This window comes from Cyprinus carpio, chromosome A7 (genome assembly GCF_018340385.1).
Source record: "Cyprinus carpio isolate SPL01 chromosome A7, ASM1834038v1, whole genome shotgun sequence".
NCBI classification, from domain to species: domain Eukaryota; kingdom Metazoa; phylum Chordata; class Actinopteri; order Cypriniformes; family Cyprinidae; genus Cyprinus; species Cyprinus carpio.
In genome coordinates, this window is record NC_056578.1 from 15455164 (window position 1) to 15477869 (window position 22706).

The 22706-nt window shown below is 41.0% G+C and overlaps 1 protein-coding gene across 2 annotated transcripts; it reads left to right on the top strand.

The window, feature by feature from the left end:
• The first annotated feature begins 574 nt into the window (after nt 1-574).
• LOC109060973 (histidine N-acetyltransferase-like) lies at nt 575-8606 on the top strand. 2 transcript variants are annotated; one of them, XM_042759893.1, is made up of 4 exons: nt 575-1399; nt 1891-2130; nt 5085-5309; nt 7191-8606. In XM_042759893.1, the coding sequence occupies exons 1-4, from the start codon at nt 1289-1291 to the stop codon at nt 7758-7760; spliced, it is 1146 nt and encodes a 381-aa protein (XP_042615827.1). In that variant the 5' UTR covers nt 575-1288; the 3' UTR covers nt 7761-8606. The 2 variants fall into 2 exon arrangements, with proteins under 2 accessions (XP_042615827.1, XP_042615829.1); XM_042759895.1 differs by having other exon boundaries at nt 576-1399; nt 1921-2130.
• Nucleotides 8607-22706: the final 14100 nt, after the last annotated feature.

Sequence of the window (22706 nt, forward strand, 5' to 3'; positions counted from 1 at the left end):
TTCGTTATCTGGCTCGGTTCAGTCAGTGTACTGTTTGAGTAAATGAATTACTCCGGGATATTGGTTTATTTGAACTCAGAGGGAGTGTCAGCCATGTTAAAAAAGTTAACAGCTTAAGTCATTTGTGGATTAATGCTTATTGTTGAATCAAACGATTCAGTTCGATTTGGTGAACTGGTTCAAGAAGATCCGGTTACATCGAGTGATTCGTTCGCGAACCGGATGTGCTGTGAACGCGCTCATAAAAGACCCGGGAGAGAAGTCAATGCTGAATAAAGTCGTAGTTTTTGATATTTTTGGACCAAAATGTATTTTCGATGCTTCAAAAAATTCTAACGGACCCTCTGATGTCACAGTGGACTACTTTGAAGATGTTTTTATTACCTTTCTGGACGTGGACAGTATACCGTACATACATTCTCAATGGAGGGACAGAAAGCTCTCGGACTAAATCTAAAATATCTTATACTGTGTTCCGAAGATGAACGGAGGTCTCACGGGTTTGGAACGACATGAGGGTGAGTCATTAATGACATAATTTTGATTTTTGGGTGAACTATCCCTTTAATGTTATTATTAAATAATTAGGCCTATTATAACATTGCATTCAGTTACAGAGCAAAGGAATGACAACATAACTGGCACATTATTTGTTTTGTATTGCTTTTTACCTTCTTCTCTCGAATTTTTTTTATTAAATTCGGGGAATTTTATGTTATTCTTTTTAGCGTTTATTTTAGGCTATAAAACACAGGCGGCGGTGTCTTATCCTGTTGGTGATTGATGTAAAATAAACGCTAAAAAGAAGACTATTTTGTGAGTGCGGATCATGGTCTCATAGGCTACTATGAAAAATAATGTTTAATAAACACAAATTAATCTGCCGGTGGGGGCGGGGCCACAAATCCGTGAGTTTACAAATCCGAGGGAAAGGATTGCGAAAGCGTGCTCACGGATTATGAATTTGTGGGTACGGATTCAAAAACCGAAGGTACGGTTTACAAAATCTGAGTGCACGGATTGGAAATTCGTGCGTACGGTTTATTAATCCGTGGGCACGATTTGTTAAACCGAGGGAACAGTTTAAGAATTCCTGAGTACGAACTGATTGAAACCGTCGGCACGGATTGTATTTTTTTCTCCTACAGGTGACCTCCCGAGCTCCGTACTTTTCCAATGAGGGGGAAAGGACTGTTTTCCCCCACGCCGACTCCGCCCACACAGCTATGACGCGACACCGAACAAGTATTAAAGTTGCCATGCTTTACTTTCGCTAACCAAAAGAAAGATGTTCAGTCTGTGTAAGGCTCTACATAAACAGTTTTACTTGTCCCACATCCTGACTGTGGTTGGAATTCAACGTCAAAATCACACGACAGTCGATGCAGTAGGTCACCAGGTAAGTCCTGCAGACTCAAACAGCACAATCTTCTGCACAGTTTTTAGTTTAAAAAAGTTATTTGAGGCCAGTGTTGCTTGTAAACTTATTTTAACCATGCTTTGCTTACATTGTGTTTTTGAAGGTATGATTGTAGTTGTATTCCAGCAGTCAAGTTCTTAAGTGGTTAATGTGACCAGACCACATGATCATAGCAAGACCACTTGGTTTCTTCTTAGTAGACTGTCATCCAGACTAGAATTATATTAGTTTTGTTGATGGATAATGTTATCCACAGTAATATCATTAAATGGTCTCATAAATTGTTACTACATAAGCTAAGTTGATTACATCTGCTTTGTTTGCAATATATTTTATCATTTCAATCAAACATTTTAACATATTATTATGTATTTTTATGTTTTTATATATAATATAATGCTGTTGCTTTAATCTTTTTTTTTTTTTTTTTTTTTTTTTTTTTTTTTTTTTTTGTTTGTTATTGGAACTAGGCACAAAAAAAACTGTTTTACAATCCCCAGTTAACCTGTGCAGAAGTAACAATGGATTCACATTGTGTGGGTGAACTTGATGGACTGACCTTCTATCTGGCCAAACCAGAGGATTACGATGACGTGATGGCCATATCACAAGACATATATGGTGGCAATGATTACCTGCCTCATCGCTATCACTACTGGATGACTGAGCCAGGAAGAGTGGTTATTATAGCACGAAGAGGAAAGAAGCTGGTAAGAGATACAAGAGTAAAAAGGTTTGATAGATCTCATGTGTTTTCTGATTTTAGTTTTAACCTCAGCCAGAAGCTATAAGGAAATATTGTCTTTGTTTAAAAAAAAAAAGTAGTGAAGTGACAAACAGCCCAGTATAGTGACCCATACTCAGAATTTGTGCTCTGCATTTAACCCATCCAAAGTGCACACACACCGTGAACACACACCCATTTATGCTGCGGCACCCGGGGAGCAGTTTGGTGTTCAGTGCCTTGCTCAAGGGCACCTCAGTCGTGGTATTGATCGGCCCGAGACTCGGACCCACAACCTTAGGGTTAGGAGTCAAACTCTCTAACCACTAAGCCACGACTTCCCCCACTGCAAGAACGTGTTACATTTCTTTTTCAGCGATATCTTGATTTTAGCAAGAAAACACACACTTTATCATAAACATATTATATTATAAACTCAAAATAGCATGTTTAAGAAAATAACAATAATGCTTGTTTATTTGGTAATATAAACTTGCACGTTATTGAGGAACATGTAAAGCATTTGAAATGTTAATATTACATTAACATTTAACATCTACATGTTTTATAATTAATGGGTTACTCAAATCAGTAACTCTTATGATAAGAAAAAGTTAATTGGTAAAATAAGTTATGATGTGTCTATTGAGAATTGCCAGTCTTGCAGTTCTCAGAAAGGCAACATTTTAACTTGTGGCTGAAATGAACCACATTAATGTGTGTGTTCTCTGCTGTGCACAGTTGATTGACTCATGACCCATATACTTGATTCAGTATCTGACATTTATACCACTGTACCGTTTCGCTCTTCATATACGCACAGTCTAGGGTGGTCAAATAAGACCAGCACCATTGTAATTGTTTTTTTTTACTATCATTTCACTAGTATTATATTGTACTGTTGCACACTAGTGAACCTCTGCTGGCTGCCCTAAAGCACCATTAAGCTACTAGGTGCACTTTTGCACATTGGATTTTGTAACTAGCATATTGAATATTAAGAAAAGCAGACCACTTTTACTCTTATTGTTAACTAATAATACTTAATAAATAGTATTTTAATATACTATATTATTAATCTCAAAGATGAAGGACAATTGATTCCTCATGATTTGATATACAGGTACATCCCAAAAAAATTAGAATATCATGGAAAAGTTATTTATTTTTTGTAATTTCATTCAAAAAAGCAAACTTTCTTATATTCTAGATTCATTGCACACAAACTGAAATATTTCAAGAGTTTTTTGTTTTAATTCTGATGGTTATGACTTACAGTTTAGGAAAATAAAAAAATCAGTATCTCAAAGATATAATCAAAAAAAGACTTACAAAACAGAAACGTTCAAGATCTCCAAAGCAGGTTTAATTATGCACTCAATCATGAACCATCTCATCCATCTCATGAACACTTGACAATAACTGTGGAGCACACAACACTATTTATACACTCATACACTTATTTATCTAACACACATACTTAGTCTACATTTGCACATAATATACCTGTACATACAAAACTGTCTATAGTAATATACCTGCACATACAATTGTCAATTTGTATATTGTTATTCCTCACTTACCGGTTCTATTTTTTTATTCTTTTATTATCTGTGTTTTTGTTCTCTCGCTGTCATTCTGTTACACTGCGGAAGCTTCTGTCACGAAAACAAATTCCTCATATATGTAAACATACCTGGCAATAAAGCTCATTCTGATTCTGATTCTGATTCTCAATACTTGGTTGGGGCTCCTTTTGCATGAATTACTGCTTCAATGCGACGTGGCATGAAGGTGATCAGAAGGTTGTCAGCAGATGGAAACATAAAGTGCTCCAAATCTCCTGGTAGATGGCTGCATTGACTTTGGACTTGATAAAACACAATGAACCAACACCAGCAGACGTCACGGCACCCCAAATCATCACTGACTTCGGAAACTTCACACTGGACTTCAAGCAGCTTGGATTCTGCACCTCTCCAGTCTTCCTCCAGACCTTGATTTCCAAATGAAATGCAAAATTTACTTTAATCTGAAAAGAGGACTGTGGACCACTGAGCAACACTCCATACCCCATTCTACATACCCCATTAAAAAAAAATTTTTACATTTTTTTCTGGTTCAGGAGTGGCTTGGTTCAAGGAATGTGACAGCTGTGGCCCTTTTCCTGAAGACGTATGAGTGTGGTGACTCTTGATGCGCTGACTCTGGCTTCAGTCCACTCCTTGTGAAGCTCTCCCAAGTTCTTGAATCGGCTTTTCCTGACAATCTTCCCAAGGCTTTGGTCATCCCTGTTGCTTGTGCACCTTGTCCTACCACACTTTTTCCTTCCAGTCAACTTTCTATGAATATATTTATAGCACTCTGTGAACAGCCAGCCCTTTTAGCAAAGACCTTCTGTGATTTACCCTCCTTTGTGGAGGGTGTCGATGATTGTCTTCTGAACAACTGTCAAGCTAGTATTCTTTCCCATAATTGTGGTTGCATGTTCTAACCTAGCCCAGGAGGTACCCAGTATTTATACTCAAAATTAATCAAGCTTAAAATTGAATGTTCTAATTTTTTGAGATACTGATTTTTTTTCCCTAAGCTATAAGTCGTAATCATCAGAATTAAAACAAAAAACTCTTGAAATATTTCTTGAAATAGTTTTTGTGCAATGATTCTAGAATATAAGAAAGTTTTTTTTTTTTTTTTTTTTTTTTATTAAATTACAAAAAATAAAGAACTTTTCCATGATATTCTATTTTTTTGAGATGTACCTGTATGATGTAATGTTTTTAGTTAGTTACTTCTACAACTTACAGTACAAAAACAATATGTTATGCTGCTTGATGTTGCAAACTGGTATTTGTTGTCATATTATTTCAATTAACTATTGCAATCATAAACACACTAGTATTTTACCATTTTGCAATAATTAATCCTGTGTGCCTTTAGGTGGCTCTGGAGTCAGGCCTGTTGGTTGATGGAGGAGAAACTGTAATAGGTGAAGGATTAAGAGTGTGTCCAAAGGAAAGGGGCTGTGGTCTAGCTGGAGTGATCCTGAGATTTGCTGATGGCTACATAAAGAAGGTCTACCCTAATGTGAAGACCATGCGCTTCACCAGAGGAGACGACCCAAGGCCCGAAAAACTGCGCAAGTTCACACTTCTGGCCAGACGGGTGAGTTAAAACTCGAAAAGTGAGGTCTATATATTAACATTATTTAAATTATTATGATCATTATCCTAAATAAATAACTTTTACATTGTTGGGTCATGATACCCAATTTATTAACAAATGCAAGCAAATTGAATCTTATTGAAAAGTATTATATACATAAAATGGAAAAGTTTGGTAGCAATCATACTTGCATCATAGTTTTTATTTTAATATGGTCTAAATAAGCTGCAATAGAAAGTTTAGAGCATTTTGTATCTCTTCTTACTTTATATTGTTATTTTTGATAGTTGTTTTAAATAAATTATGCACTCCATTAATGTTTATTCTTTTTTTTTTCTAGACTCCTTCTCACTACCCTTTGATCCATACACTAATAGTAATAGTAATGGCACTAACAGGGCTCCAAACAAAAAAATCGAGCAAGGAGCCACTGGCTCCTATAAGAAAAAACTTACGAGCCAAATAATTTTTTTAGGTGCCACAGAATAAACGCGTTTTATTTATTTTACGATTATTATTATTTATTTACATTTCAACATTTCAATCATACTGTCATGTGTTTATATCTCATCTTTTCTTGACTTTATCAGCATTTTAATCCATCTTGTAGATCCATCTTGTAGAGTCTGTACCAGTATCATGGAGCATAAGCATCACTTGGCCACTGAGTGTAGCTTGGGCTCCTCCTACATGAGACATATCAGTAAGTTGTACTGTAGGCTCTCTTATAAAATAGCCTACCTTTTGATGTTAATTCATGTTCACTATGTACTATATTAGTAAAGAGAAAGATTAAATGGGTTCACTTGCCCTTGAACTGAGGCGCTAAAGCGACCGCGCCTGCAGCAATAAGGAGCGCCAAAACTGTATTTTTTAAATTTCGTTATGAATTCGGAATAATTTTTAAGCTGGTACTTTTTATTAAAAAGTTACAAAGCACAGAGCTTTTTGCGATTACTGGACGGCAGTTGCACTTCAAATAATGAAGTTCACGCATTAAAAGAACACAGACCAAGATCTTGTCTAGAAGAAGCCATATTAGTAATTATTATAAACGAGAATTGTTAACGATATTGCCAATATCCACACAGCTGACAGCTTTACCTGTTCTAGTTTGTTCAAGTTGTGCAAGAAATAGGCGCTGTATTTTCTGCACTTTCCCTTCTTCCGTCTCCGTCATTTCTCTCTCGCTGCACAGCGGAGCTGCGTTTATCAGACTGTGTGCGTCAGCACTGATGTGCGGCAAAGATGAGGACTGTTTGAAACTCTCTTTTTCCACTAAAACTTTAATGTGCATCGTCTCAGTTTAATAGCCTACGTGAACATAACAAAAGATCTGATCGCAAATCAATTAGGAAAAAAGGCATTAGATTCAAATTTGTTACATGTAAAGATTCAAAGTTGTTACATGTAAATATATACCCAGATAGCAATAACACTCGGGCTGATTCTGGCTGAAATGCGTCTCTGTCGATTCAGTCTCGGCATCGGTGAGAAGATAATGGGCCAGAGCCACGCCGACTCTACAAAACACTTCTGGCTGACAGATGGCTTTCTTTCTCTGGGCCGATCTGGGCTGAAAGCTGTTGTACACGCGGCAGGTCCACACTCAGTGTAGTTGTGTGTATTAACCTTCGGCATGAGTTCGTTTTATCACAGACGGGGCGCTGCTAGAATGAATCAAATCATCCGCCTGAGAAAACTTTTTTAGCGGTGAAATCCTGAGGAGCTTTCGGCGGGTAGTCGCCAGTGGCGACCTCAGCAAAAACGTCACTTGCAAATTAATATTTATGGTCGCAAATGCGACTGTTTTGGTCGCAGTTTGGAGCCCTGCACTAATATTAATAGTAATATTTATCTCCATTTTCTCTTTCTGTCCAGTCCGTTCTCTCTCTACTGGGGGATTCTGAAGGTTTTAATAGCTTTGTCTCAGGTCTTCAGGAAAAACTGGTTGTGTCAGATGAGACCAACAGCAGCCGTCCTTTAGTGCCAGTAAAGGACTTGGATGCTCTTAAGGCCTTTCTATTTGATTCAGATTTGTCATCTAGACTTCAGCTTCCAGGGGGCGCTATCATCCAGGACTGGGAGCCCTTGAAACTCATGGAGAGTAACCTTCACATCTTGGCAAGGCGAAACCTGACATGGTTTGTAGATGGTTCCGGTGGGAAACCCCTGTTCATGAGCTTCCACACACCTCCATATCCTATTCCGTATAACGGAGGGTCTCTATGCTTTAATATTGATCTGTATGGGATGGAGACGACTCTAGCAAAGAAGGCACTAACAACACACCTGAACAGTGTGAAAAGTGAGATTCAAGGCTTGGTTTTGGTTCATATTTATATGCATCAGACTCTATGGAAAGATTTAAAGCAGTTTTGTGAGGGCCATGATACCGTGAAGCAGTCAAAGAATTTTTGGGAGCAGCTGTTTTTGGAAAAAGAGCTATAATGACATCTAAAGAGGATAGAGAGAAGAAAAAGATGCCAGCGATAAAGAAAGATTACATTTTTTGGTGATTGAAGTTGTATTAGCCAAAAATTGAGTTGTCGAATTTGCTTAAACAAACTATTTGTTCATCCAATTAAATCAGTTTAAGATACAGTACAACAATATTGTAGCACTTTTGTAATTTGTGCCTGAGTGAAACAAACTCTGTGAACTCATTACTTAACAGATGTTGATGTCAGAAACATGAAGCATGTATTTGTTTCTCCATGCCTCATGAGTACAGGATGATTCATAAATTGAAAGTTTGAAATGAAAAGCACTTTAAACTGATTGTGTTAAAAATGTAATGTTTAATATAATAAATTTAAAGGATGGCTTTTTATCAATGTTGAAAACAACTGTGTTATTTGTAGAAACAGTGCACTGTAAAAAAAACAAAATAAAATAAAAAATGCTTCTGCAATCAGTTATAACACCATACAATTTGTTGATAACTTCAATGTCAAACTTAAAACTAAAGGTAATGAAACCCTAATTAACTACAATTAATTTTAATCAAGCACAAAGACTTACTTTTTAAAGTTAAAACAATGCATTACTTATTCTAATGTTGAATTTTAAGTTTTGATAGTCTGTTGATAGTTTTGATTGAATTTGAGTTGAATTAATTTCTTTAAAACTTAAACTGACCCCAAACTTGGTAGTATATATATATACATATATATGTGTGTGTGTGTGTGTTCTAATGAACACTTTACCGAGATCAAATCACTGTGGCCGCTAAAGGGCATTGATTAGAATGCCAACACAAATTGCAAATTGTTCTCGTCTTCAGATTTATTAAAGGTGCAAAGTGAATAATAATGATGAAATACAATTGTGCTTTTTTGTCTTTATGGGTGTTTGTGTGGTTAATATTTACGACCTCTGTCTCACACACGAGATCTCCCCAGCACTTTGCATACTAAAGGCGACAGTCTTCTCATGCAGGAGGAGAGTAAAGTGCATTCTGATTGGCTGCTTCAGTAGCAACCGATGAAATTATCTGAAACAGGTCAATCCTCTGCCAAATATATATATATATATATATTATATATAATCATCTGTTTATCCATTAACAATGTAATTAGTCTAATAGAAAAAAAATATAGCATTATATGTAACTATAAACAACAACTACATATTTTCAAAACAATAAATACAACAAAACCCAAAGTCACGGTCTCTTACTGTACAGTGGGTACGGAAAGTATTCAGACCCCCTTAAATTTTTCACTCTTTGTTATATTGCAGCCATTTGCTAAAATCATTTAAGTTCATTTTTCTTTCCTAATTAATATACACAAAGCGCCCCATATTGACAGAAAAACACAGAATTGTTGACATTTTTGCAGATTTATTAAAAAAGAAAAACTGAAATATCACATGGTCCTAAGTATTCAGACCCTTTGCTCAGTATTTAGTAGAAGCACCCTCTTGATCTAATACAGCCATGAGTCTTTTTGGGAAAGATGCAACAAGTTTTTCACACCCGGATTTGGGGATCCTCTGCCATTCCTCCTTGCAGATACTCTCCAGTTCTGTCAGGTTTGATGGTAAACGTTGGTGGACAGCCATTTTCAGGTCTCTCTAGAGATGCTCAATTGGGTTTAAGTCAGGGCTCTGGCTGGGCCATTCAAGAACAGTCACAGAGTGACACATACCGCTTAGAATTAAGGCCAAAAAGTTCTATCTTGGTCTCATCAGACCAGAGAATCTTATTTTTCTGTTCTTTAGCAAACTCCATGCGGGCCTTTATGTTTCTTGCACTGAGGAGAGGCTTCCATCGGGCCACTCTGCCATAAAGCCCCGACTGGTGGAGGGCTACAGTGATGGTTGACTTTCTACAACTTTCTCCCATCTCCCGACTGCATCTCTGGAGCTCAGCCACAGTGATCTTTGGGTTCTTCTTTACCTCTCTCACTAAGGCTCTTCTCCCCCGATAGCTCAGTTTGGCCGGACGGCCAGCTCTAGGAAGGGTTCTGGTCGTCCCAAACGTCTCCCATTTAAGGATTATGGAGGCCACTGTGCTCTTAGGAACCTTAAGTGCAGCAGAATTTTTTTTTTGTAACCTTGGCCAGATCTGTGCCTTGCCACAATTCTGTCTCTGAGCTCTTCAGGCAGTTCCTTTGACCTCATGATTCTCATTGCTCTGACATGCACTGTAAGCTGTAAGGTCTTATATAGACAGGTGTGTGGCTTTCCTAATCAAGTCCAATCAGTATAATCAAACACAGCTGGACTCAAATGAAGGTGTAGAACCATCTCAAGGATGATCAGAAGAAATGGACAGCACCTGAGTTAAATATATGAGTGTCACAGCAAAGGGTCTGAATACTTAGGACCATGTGATATTTCAGTTTTTCTTTTCAAAAATGTCAACAATTCTGTTTTTCTGTCAATATGGGGTGCTGTGTGTACATTAATGAGGGGGAAAAAAAGAACTTAAATGATTTTAGCAAATGGCCGCAATATAACAAAGAGTGAAAAATTTAAGGGGGTCTGAATACTTCCCGTACCCACTGTATGTATGGTACCTTACAGCTGTTAAGCAACTGGTAATGGCAGTGACAAGAAAAAAGAATGTTAACTGTTGAAAATCAGCCTCTTTTTCCACTACAGTGTTTTGTAATTGCCTTTCATGATGGAAAAGCACACAAGGAGTCCTTGGAGAAAATGTGTGACGTCTGAGAAACAGGCAACTGTGTAATGGATGTGCTGAGAATCTATCCATCAGCAAACTATTCACTTCCTCTCTCCATCTATGTTGTTTGTGTCTCTCTATCACATTTGTTCCTGTTTCTTTCTCTTTCGTAATTCTCTCTCTCTGCTTTGCAACCATGATTTATATCTTTCTGTTATTCTCACCCCCTCCATCATTCTCACTGTTCCACCACTGTCCTTTCGTTTCTCCTCCTCCATTAGTTTCACGTCACTCTTGCTCTGCTGAAGCACTTGGCTTGTCATTACATTCATTAGGTCCAGTTCTGTCTCTCAAATAATGTCCATCTGTTCTTCGTACCAGACCTTATTATAGAGGGTCTCATGACAGAGCAGATCACGTTCTCCCTCACTCTTTTCACCAGCACACATGAAGATACCCATCCAGACACATAATTAACAGCCATCTACTTCATTAAATGCACTGATGGAATAAGTGGAGATATCTTGTGTACTTTCACTCTTGCATTAGAGATGTATTCTGTATTCCATGCATACTAGTATGAAAAGCTTATTTGACATTTATCCAGATTTCTTCTTATTTATAACTTGGGTCACATTCATACTTTATCTGTCACATCCTTTCTTACATTTTAACATGGACCATGAGACACTGAATTATTAACATATGAGAAAGGCTTGGTCATAATTTCACAACTGCGTCGCTGACAAACTCATTAACAACTTATCAGTGACTTGAGAGCACAAACTGGATGGTATTCAGTGGATCACAGTGGAGAAAGTGAAAAGTTATTAAAGTACTTGAACTTGATAGCATTTACAATATTTCAAAATTAATCACTGTGATTTTAATCATAATTTTAGGTAAAAGTTTTCCAATTACCAAGTTTAAAATGTGTACAGGTTTTTTTTTTTTTAACAAAATCACAAACAACAAAACTTTTACAGTTAATTTACATTAGCTAAAATATTACTGCATTTTAAAGAATTCTAATTGTTTAAAATTATATTAAATAATGTATTAACAGTAACCAGAAGTGTGTGACAACTTCCCATTTGAAGTTTATGCTCAATTGAGAAATGCTTTTTGAGCCAGTTTTCCACACAGATTAAACCAATGCTTGGACTAAGAAAACACAGCTATAACTGACAGTGAAATTTAATCTTGGATTTGACATAATCTGTGTCCTTTGTCTGTCTTTTACTATCAGCCACAGAGCAGGCAGGCACAAAGAAGTCCTCTTTCGAAAAGCTTTTATAAATGAAATTCAGTAAATCAGGCATCCAACATGCTGAGGAAAACATGCATTATCCTGTGGACCCAAGAATATGTGAAGCAAAATGAAAGATTTTCTCTGTATTGTGCAGAATGCAGCAGAAAATACTGCATAACATACTAAAAAAGAAAAAAAAAAACTAATGTAAATGAAAGGGGAAAACAATATTGAAAAAACAAATTAAGACTTTTTGTTTTTATGAATGCAACAATGAAAGCACATTACATATGTATATATAACACATTTTTGTTATAATACAAAAGTAAATATTATCTTGCATGCATTTTTAAATTAATATCTTTTTTTAAACTACTTTAAATTCATTCCGCTCAATTTCAATCATAGACCTTGAGTCAAAAATAAGGTCATTGATTGCCTTATGACTATCTCTCTGGAGGATCTGGAGGGCTCCTAAAGTAATCCTCTCTCTCTTTCCTTCAGCAGCACAAGTACAAACCAAAAATAGGTTTAAACTGTAGATGGTCAGTAGTCTAATAATAATAGAAGAATAGTCATTTGAAAACATATTTAATGGATCACGACAACAATTTCTGACAGTCTAAATTGCATTTTGTGGGTCATATATGACCTGGGAGAATTTCATTCATTCACTTAATTCAAGAGGATCTTTAATTTTACTCTCAATCTATGTTTTTGCAAATGAATGAGTGTAATTTCTGCAGTAATGCAGACAATGCATCAGTAGAAAGACATTACCATGTATGACAATATCGGGTTCTGGACTTAATGCCTCTATTTTAGAAAAGACTGCATTTCCATTTTTCCACCAAAAGTAACCAGCACTGAGATGCATCTGGGGTTCATAATGAAATACTGCTCTGTTAGTCAGAGCTATTACAGGAGAAGTGATAGTGTGGCTATCTAGCAACCGGGAAAAGCAGGGGTGGGGTGTAAAGGCTGAAGATTTGAGGAATATAGTAGCAAATTGGTATTTAGAGGTTTTGTCCAACTTTTTGAGACTGCACATGCAGCAGGGCAGTGTTTTAAACTTCTTAAAGGACAAAGGGGAAGAGTCAGCCCTCCTTTGATATGCGTTAACTTACAGGATTTGACTGCTAGTTTTTTACTCATCCCTTTATGTCATTTCTCACTCCCATTTTCTCTTTTCTCATTTTCCTAATTTGCTTTCTTTTGCTTCCTGGCACTTAAATGGATTTGACCAAGCCATATTATGCATCTCAGAAATGAAAGAGAAAGAAAGAGAGCTGGTTGCTGCTGGAGCAGATAATTATATTTATCATGATGATGATAACCCACTCTCTGTGTTAAATTTTGACTTCACCAAGCTTCCGCTGTAGATAATCCCAATTTAACCACCCTGTGGGCCACCATTGTTGCATGTGGGTCTGCAAAGTACTGGTTGTTGTGAGCTAAAGACTTACAAAAAAAAGTGATTACCTAAAAATTAGGTACTTCTCTTTCATTTTATTAAATTACACATTTAGGTATGTTTAGTATGTGTCTTTGGCCTTGTACTGATTGCACGACAGCAAGGATTTTTAAAATACTGTGAAATAAAGGTGACAGAGGTCATTTAAAATAAATTTTGCCACAAAGCTGTGCAGAGACAATCTATATATGAAACACCTCACATATTATTTACAAACAAACAGAAACTATATCACGATTATGATAGTTTTGACATTATAGTTTTAGAATTTTCAATAACTGTCATCTATTAACATATGTAACACTAACTGTACTGAATACTGTTGTTTTTTACTTCTATGGTGCCAATTTCTGATCAAAATACTTAAAATCATTTTATAAAATGATGCTGGTAAAACTGTTACTGTATTATTGTACTGTATTGTGATGCATATTATCTATAATATAAAATATTATAATTATTATCTTAATGTTAACAGATGATAATCACAACATGAATACACAACATTTTATTGCAAAGATCTTAAATTAGATTATATTGGATTATGCTGGATTTTGTTTTAACTTGTCCAAGCATGACATACAATGGGTATAGAAAGAATCACCCCCTTTAAAATAATCACATTTTGTTGCTTTGCAGCCTGAAATGAAGATGGACAGTTTTTGTTTTAGCCAGCTGTATTTACTCCAAGTGAAAGATATAACACCATCAGGAAAAAAAGCAGGATCACTGAGTTGGAAAAAGGATCACCCACTCCTAAAAATGACTTGTAAACTCAATCAGATGAAGCTAATCACCTTCTCAATGGAACACAAAGCCATTTGACTTTGTGATCAGTTTTGGTCATTTTGATTAGCTCAACATGAAAAGAGCTTTCCTGGAGCATTGTAGTCCTTGGTAGTGCAACTGAAGCAAACAATCAACTATGGGTGGCAAGACACTCAAAAGATCTCCGGGATAAAGCTGTGGACAGGCACAAGTCAGGATATGGATAAAAAAAAAGCTTTATCAATGCCTAGAAACACAGTGAAGTCTATTACTAAGAAGTGGAAAGTATTTGGTACAACACAGACCCTCCCTGGATCAGGACGTCAGGATGAAAGAGCCAGGAGGAAACTGGTAAGAGAGGCGACTAAGAGGCCTACAGCAACTCTGAAGCAGTTGCAGGAAATTAAAGAGTGGACATTGTGTGCATGTGACAACAATATCACAAATTCTTAAAAAATGTGGCTTGTATGGGAGGGTTGCAAGAAAAATGCCACTCCTCAAGAAAGGCCACATGGAGTCAGACTGAGCTTTAACCTTGAAGATTCTGAGACAGAAGAGACTCGATCGAATTATTTGGCCTCAACACCAAACGATACATGTGGCAGAAATCCATTACAGCTCACGATCCAAATAACAGCATTCCTGCAGTAAAGCATGGAGGTGGTAATATCCGGTTATGGGGGTGTTTCTCTGCAGCAGGGACTGGAGTACTTGTCAGGATAGAAGGAAGAATGGATGAGGCAAAATACTGTCAAATTTTAGAGGAAAATCTGCTGCCCTCTGCCACAAAGTTGTCAATGGGAAGAAGGTTTACCTTCCAACATGACAGTGACCCAAAGTACACAACAACACTGACCACACAGTGGTTGAAGGAGAAAAGGGTGAATGGCATAGTCAGAGCCCAGACTTAAACCCCATTAAAAAATGTAGAATGACTTGAAGACTGCAGTCCACAAACCCTCACCATCAAATTTAACTGAACTTGAGCAGTACTGCAAAGAAGAGTAGGCAAATATTGCAAAGTCTAGATGTGCAAAGTTAGTAGAGACATATCCCAACAGACTAAAGGCTGTAATTTAAGCAAAAGGTAGTTCAACAACAACAACATTTTTTTTGTTGGTGTTATATCTTTCACTTGGATATAATTTGCATTGAGTAAATACAGCTGGATAAAACAAAAACTGTTTCTGTATTCGTTTCAGGCTGCAAAGCAACAAAATGTGATTATTTTAATGGGGGTGATTCTTTTCTATACCCACTGTATTTCACAGATTTAAATATTACATTGAATCCCAATAGAGCAAGGAGCTATAAAACATAAGACAAAACTCAAACACATAAGAAAAAGATGCATGTTTTGCTTATGAATAGCTCTGATCCAAACAAAAGCATTTTTTTTGTCTTTATGGTGGATGATCAATCAGATTTCCACTGTTATTAAATTGTTATTTTTACTTGCAGATTAATTTTTCTTCTTAATGAGTAGAGAAAACAACTCACGTCACAGATAAGCACACTTTCTTCAACTTTGCGTTTTTTTCCAGATGCTAAAGACAGCTTTTAAGAGCAGCTATTAATTAACTTTAATAACCCCCTCATCATGACTCAACCTCCCGATAAGTGTCCATATGTCTTCCTCAACCTGTTGACTCAGATCCCGATTGTCTGAGCAGCAAAGGTCTCTAATAATTATACAATGTGGCACGAACACAACCCAGAAATTCCACATCATTTTCCAAACAATACAGCCATCAGTGTAGCATCACTTCCATTTCAGTTTAGTGCTTGACGAATTAATCTGCTGCTTGAAGACAGAGGACAGGATTTAATTGATAAACACTGGGACAAAATTACACAGAAGCAACCATGATGCCATGGCAGTTCTTAATCACAGGAAATAAGCCTAGGAATGGAAGATGATGAGTGCCATTAGGCCCAGTGCATGCTGGGTAAAGAAGCAGTTATTAGAGAAACATTAAATTAGCGTAATTCTCATTCACAGAGGAACAGTCTTCAGTGTGTGTGTGTGTGTGTGTGTGTGTGTGTGTGTGTGTGTGTGTGTGTGTGTGTGTGTGTGTGTGTGTGTGTGTGTGATGTAGGGGGCGGGAGAAAGGAGAAAAAGAGGGCGGAAGAAAGTCTGTGCAGGAGGGAATGAGTCAAAGTGAAGTGTTTAACATGGAAATCGACTGCTTCTGTATTCAAAAACATATATACCTATACACTGCAGGAATTTTGGAATAATACTTTTTTTTTTACTGGTTTTGACTGCTGCATGTAGGCTGCATGTATTTGATAAAAAAATACAATAAAAACAGTAATATTGTAAAATATTATTACAACTTAAAATACTTGTTTTTTAAATTTTATTCCCGTGAATGCAAAGCTGAATTTTCATCAGCCATTACTCCAGTCTTTAGTGTCCCATGATCCTTCAGAAACCTTTTCAAGTAATGAAAAAAAAAATTAACACAATAAATGGTATATTTGATCAAATAAATGCAGCCTCACTGAGAGTAAGGCTGTGTTTACACTTGACATGAACATGCGATCACCGTGATCTGATCAAGCAGATCGGATCATCAGTCAATCAGAACATGGCGCGTTTACACTTGGCAACATCAACTGACTTTTCTATCTGGATAACCGACGGATCTGTCTTTCCCATGCAATATTTAAATAAGTCTGCAGAGAATGGCCCGGTGCAAAGTCAGTCTGAAGAGGTTGGCGGCGTTTTGCGTGATGTCCACCTGCGAATGCAGACATGATGGCTGGATTGCGTTTACATTAAACTGAGATCTGATCACAATGCGTCCTCGACTACCTCTGGACCAGGACACACTGATCGGATAACATTCTGATCACAAGTGCGTTTACACTTGTCTTTTCCATGTGTATGTGGACAACATCCGGATATAGGTCGCATGTTAATGCCAAGTGTTAATGCAGCCTAAGAGATTGAGGTGTAGAACAGAACAGCAGTGGATCATTAATCAACAGCATCAGCCTTAAAATGACTCACACACAATTCTAATGAGGCAGAAAAATCATAGTCACAAAGCTTGTCACCAGTCATGTTCTAGTCATCTGCTGAAGCAAGAATAAATACATTTCTAGCAATAACACCAGGTCTTTCTTACCTTATAATGTTCTTACAAGGCAAGCTATTACTCTATTAAGGTGATCGTTTGACATCTGTGTAACCCTGTTATTTTTATTTTACATTTATCTGGCATCCAAGATAACTGCCCTGACATGCACATTTGACACCTCTGGAACTGGTAAAAGCAACACAGATAATATTGGTTGACAATAATATAGTTAAATGCAAAATGCTGCATTCGAGAATAATATATTAATGATGTATTCATTTATTATTTTATTGTTATATTTCTTCTATTTTTTTTAGCACAACATAAAAAACATGTCAACAATTCAAATGTGTATTCATTTATCAGTTGGAAAAGTATTGAGTTATTTTTGTGTCTTTTTTATTCAAACAAACATACTGTGAAAGCAAAACTTATTACATTGTAACTGAAAAATAAAAGATTGCAAATAAAAAAATTCTTGCTAAGCATTGTTTTAATTACAAAAATATTCTGTGCAGCTCCCACACATTTCATTAATTTTTCCTGGTTATGGCATGGAGAGGGTGCGTTTTCAGTCGGTGGCAGTATGCACCATTTAATTTTTATCAACCACCAATAAAACCTCGAAAGAAGATGAAGAAGAGGGTGCGTTTTAACATGGGGGCTGAAAACAGTCTAATGCCTTAACAAAATCTACATTTTGACTATTTTACAGTAACAATTTTAATGACCTTCAACTTAACAATGCAAAATACAGTTGAATGAGCCAGCAGGGGTGGCACTACCTTTAGGCAGAGCAGGCAATCACCTATAGACGGTCTCATCGGGTGCACGCGCCTGCCCCTAAGTTAACTTCCGGTCTGTGTTTGTTTATCAGTCTGGCTATGGCACCGTCTACAAATGCAGTTAAAGTTAAGGTGAGGAGTAGACTGAAGTTGGGCTTAAGTGCTTGTGCTGTGAGATGTGTTTCCCATACATTTATTTATTTGTGGCGTTAAAAATATTAAAACCGATTTTCCAAAAGGCTTCGTTGAATAAACATGAACACATACTGCACGTTTAAAAATCAAAACGAGGTGCGGGTGTTTTTAGATCACTATTTCTGAAGGAAGACTATCTTTAATTAGTTTATTTAATTTTCTATGTCATTTTCATTTAATCTTGCATGTTATATGCCTGATAAAGCAGCGTTTGTGAGCTCAGTGCTGCTTTGTGTAGGTTACAGCAGTTCCCTTTCAGTCGGTCACTCTCGACGCCACGTCGGTGACCGACGAAAATGGGATATCGCTTCGATAGACCAATCTACTTCGAGTGTAAACTAAACGAGCCAATGCACATTGGCATGCAATTATTGCATCCAGCTGCCGCTGATCACAGCGTGAGTATAATAAGGCAGCAGGTGCAATGCATACCAGCTTTTCGCTTCGAAGCCGAGCGTTAGTATCGTTCTGCTCAACTGTGTCTGCTGTGAACTACGAGTTCAGCACGCTCTCGGAAGCTTCGTGTGTTGGCGAGACGGCGCTTCAGCGGTGGTCGTTCCAGCGTCGAGTGGATTGCACACTTCAGGCTGCACTACCCCCTGTCGTGTTGCAAGCGGCCAATTCCCCTGTGCGCCTCAGCACTAAAAGAGCATTTCCTAAAGAGCAAATTTCTCTAAAAGAGCTTCATGGGTGCGTCTTTGTAAAGACGACGGATCGTCCTTATAAGGATGCCGTTTCACCTGTGCGTTTCTGGGTGCGGTCGTTACCTGGCAACGGGTGATTGTCACGATTGCTGCCTCACGTGTCTGGGCAAACACGCTGAGGTAGCTTTCATGGATGAGTCATCTTCTCTCTGCGGGAAGATGACCATCTCGGAGCTGCGAACCAGGCTCTGCTTCCTTCAAAAAAGGGGGCGGAGTCCCGTTGCCGCTGCCGCGATTTGGGGCTCGTTCTGGCGGCCGACAGACGAAAACCATTTCCAGCAGTAGCACGGGCGGTTTGAGGATTATAGTGGTGGCAAACCCCGCAGGGAACCAACCCTCTGGGGACCATCACTCCTCTTGCATCTCCGATCCAGAGGAGTAACCCACGGAACGCGCTGGGCCCTCTTCAAAGAGCGTACCAGTGGTATCCAGTGGGCCTCCCCCTGACCAGATGTCGATCTCAGCATCGGAGGGAGAGCTGTCAGATGAAGATTCAGCTGTGCTGCTGCCCTCTGGGACGGTGGCGGAGCCTGAATTGGATCCGGAGATGACAGCTATGCTTTCCCGGGCCGACGAGAGGGTAGGGCTCGAGTGGAAATCTCCACCGCGTCCCGAGCCCTCGAGGCAGGATGATTGGTTTCTCAAGGTGGTGCGCGCTGGTTTTCAGCGCCCCCACCCTGGTGCCTTTCTTCCCGGAAGTGCATGACGAGCTCACCAGGTCGTGGATGGCACCTTTTACTGCCAGAAACTGGCTGGTGGGCTCCTCCCTCACCACTCTCGATGGTAGTGCAGCGAAGGGGTATTCGGTGATTACCCCAGTGGAGCGGGCGGTAGCGATGCAAGTGTGTCCTAAGTCTGCCTCCTGCTGGCGGGGAGACCCAGTGCTTCCTTCCCGGGCCTATAGGCATTCGTCTGGTCTAACCGGCGGTGCCTATATGGCTTGCGGGGAAGCTGCTTCTGCCTTACACGCTGTGGCGTTACTGCAGGTGCACCAGGCCAAGGCACTGAAGGACCTGCACGAGGGTGGTTACGATCCAGAAGTTCTGAAAACTCAGAACTGCTACTGGCCTCGCGCTCCGAGCGACGAAGGTCACCGTGCATTCTCTGGGTCGTGCGATGTCCACACTTGTGGTCCAGGAGCGCCATCTCTGGCTGAGTCTGGTTGAAATGAGGGACGCCGACAAAGATCAGTTCCTTAATGCCTGTGTCCCAGACCGGCCTCTTCGGTGACGTGGTCGAGAACCTGGCCCCGCAGTTCTTGGCTGCACGGGAGCAGACTGAGGCGGTCCAACCTTCTGCCCGGCGGGCAGCTGCTGCCTCCACCCGTCCGCCGGTTGCAACGCCCCAGCCTGCTCGTCACCGAGGGCGGCCCCCTGCGTCCACCCGCTCCCGCGCCGCATCCGCAGCAGCCTCCAGCAAGTGGCGCCGTAGAGCTGGGCATAGGCAGGCCGCCCCACCCCTCCTGGCCCCAGTCAAACCTGGCGGTGAGCGGAAGAGCAAGAGGCCCCGGGACGGGTGGCCCAGAGAGAGGAAGCCGCTTTCTGGGGGATGGTGAAAGCACCTCTCCCTCCCCTGGAGGAGGGCCAGGGGAGAATCTGGAAATCTCGACGAGAGAGCGGGTTTTCTCTGTCTCTGGGTCCCAGGAGGGCACGGAGAGTTGCGGACGGCCAAACACCGGACCTCACTCATCCTCCTCCTTCGCCAGATGGCAGCAGCGGGCGGTTCGAGAGCAACAACAAAGGCCCTACTCATGCACCCTCTGCCAACCCGTGGAACCAGGTGAGCCCTGCACCCCACACTCGCACCACACTCAGGCCTGCTCACAAGCCGCCCGAGATGGGTCCCTGTGTTCCACCTCGCTGCCCCACTGCGGGTACGGCTGTGGTTCCGCTGGTCCCGCTTGTACGGTTTCTAAGCGCCTGGTCAGCGCTACCCAGCCCGTCTCGCTGGCTCCTGCGGACCATCAGCCTCGGCTATGCGATTCAGTTCGCCCGGCGTCCCCCCAAGTTCAGCGGTATCCGCTTCACTACAGTGAAAGCGTCCGATGCCCCTGTTCTGCGGGAAGAGATTGCAGTCTTACTGGCGAAAGACGCGATAGAGCCGGTCCCTCCAGCCGATATGAGGACGGGGTTTTACAGCCCCTGCTTCATGGTACCCAAGAAAGGCGGTGGGTTACGACCAATCTTGGACCTGCGAGTTTTGAACCAGGCACTTCATCGGCTAGATGTTGACGCAGAAACGCATCTTCGGGTGCGTCCGTCCCCGAGATTGGTTTGCAGCGATCGACCTGAAGGACGCGTACTTTCATGTGTCGATCCTTCCGCGCCACAGACCTTTTCTGCGGTTTGCGTCTGAAGGACAGGCATATCAGTACAAGGTCCTGCCCTTCGGGCTGTCCTTTTCTCCCCGTGTCTTCACGAAAGTCACAGAGGCGGCTCTTGTTCCCCTCAGAGAGCAGGGTGTTCGTATTCTCAACTATCTAGACGATTGGCTGATACTAGCACAATCTCGGGATCAGTTGTGCGAACACAGGGACCTGGTGCTCCGGCACCTCAGCCTGTTGGGCCTTTGGGTCAACTGGGAAAAGAGCAAACTCTTGCCAACGCAGAGGATCTCTTTTCTCGGTATGGAGTTGGATTCCGTCGAACAGACAGCACGCCTCATAGAGGAACGTGCGCGGTCGGTGCTAGCCTGCTTGAATACATTCAAGAGCAGGACAGCGGTCCCACTGAAACTCTTTCAGAGGCTCCTGGGGCATATGGCGGCCGCAGCGGCACTTACACGCTCGGCCTGTTACATATGAGACCGCTCCAGCACTGGCTTTATGGCCAAGTCCCGAGGTGGGCGTGGAAGCGCGGCACTCACCGGGTCCAATTTACACCGGCCTGTCGCCAAACCCTCACCCCTTGGTCAGATCTTGCATTTCTCAGGGCAGGGGTGTGCCCCTAGAGCAGATCTCCAGGCATGCTGTGGTTTACACGGATGCCTCCACCACCGGCTGGGGGGCCACGTACAACGGGCATGCAGTCTCAGGGGTTTGGACGGGCCCGCAGCTGCATTGGCACATCGATTGCCTAGAGTTGTTAGCAGTACGCCTTGCTCTGAACCACCTCAAAGGTCACTTAAGAGGCAAGTACGTGCTGGTCCGAACAGACAACACAGCGACTGTCACATACATCAGCCGACAAGGGGGTCTGTGTTCCCGTCGCATGTCACAACTCGTCCGCCACCACCTCCTTTGGAGTCGGAATGTTCTGAGGTCTCTTCGTGCCATTCACATTCCAGGCCTGCTCAACCGTACAGCCGAGAGCTGTCTCGAGCAATGCTCCCAGGAGAATGGCGACTCCATCCCCTGATGGTCCAGCTGATTTGGAGACGGTTTGGAGCCGCTCAGGTAGACCTGTTTGCTTCTACAGAAACCCCTTACTGCCAGTTGTTCTACTCCCTGACCGAGGGAACTCTCGGCAGGGATGCACTGGCACACAGCTGGCCGCGGGGCCTACGCAAGTATGCGTTTCCCCCAGAGAGCCTTCTTGCACAGACACTGTGCAAAGTCCGGGAGGACGAGGAGCAAGTCTTGCTAGTGGCGCCGTATTGGCCCACGCGGACCTGGTTCCCCGAACTAGTGCTCCTCGCGACAGCCCCTCCTTGGCCGATTCCTTTGAGGAGGGATCTACTGACTCAGAGACGGGGCACCATTTGGCACCCGCGTCCAGACCTTTGGAAACTCCATGTCTGGTCCCTGGACGGGACGCGGAGGTTCTAGGTGACCTGCCCCAGGAGGACTAGTGAACACCATCACTTCGGCAAGAGCACAGTCTACGAGACACGCTTACGCCTTGAAGTGGAACCTGTTCGTCGAGTGGTGTTCTTCTCGCCGAGAAGACCCCCGAAGATGCCCGATTGCGGTTGTGCTTTCCTTTCTGCAGCAAGGGCTGGAGCGAAGGCTGTCTCCCTCCACCCTCAAAGTCCAGGTTGCCGCTATTGCTGCGTACC

What these genes read in the sequence shown, in the direction of transcription:
- LOC109060973 (XM_042759893.1), top strand. Translation starts at nt 1,289, where the DNA reads ATGTTCAGTCTGTGTAAGGCTCTACATAAACAGTTTTACTTGTCCCAC. An exon ending in TCGATGCAGTAGGTCACCAG is followed by an intron (nt 1,400 to 1,890) that starts GTAAGTCCTGCA and finishes TATTGGAACTAG; the next exon opens with GCACAAAAAAAACTGTTTTA. An exon ending in CACGAAGAGGAAAGAAGCTG is followed by an intron (nt 2,131 to 5,084) that starts GTAAGAGATACA and finishes GTGTGCCTTTAG; the next exon opens with GTGGCTCTGGAGTCAGGCCT.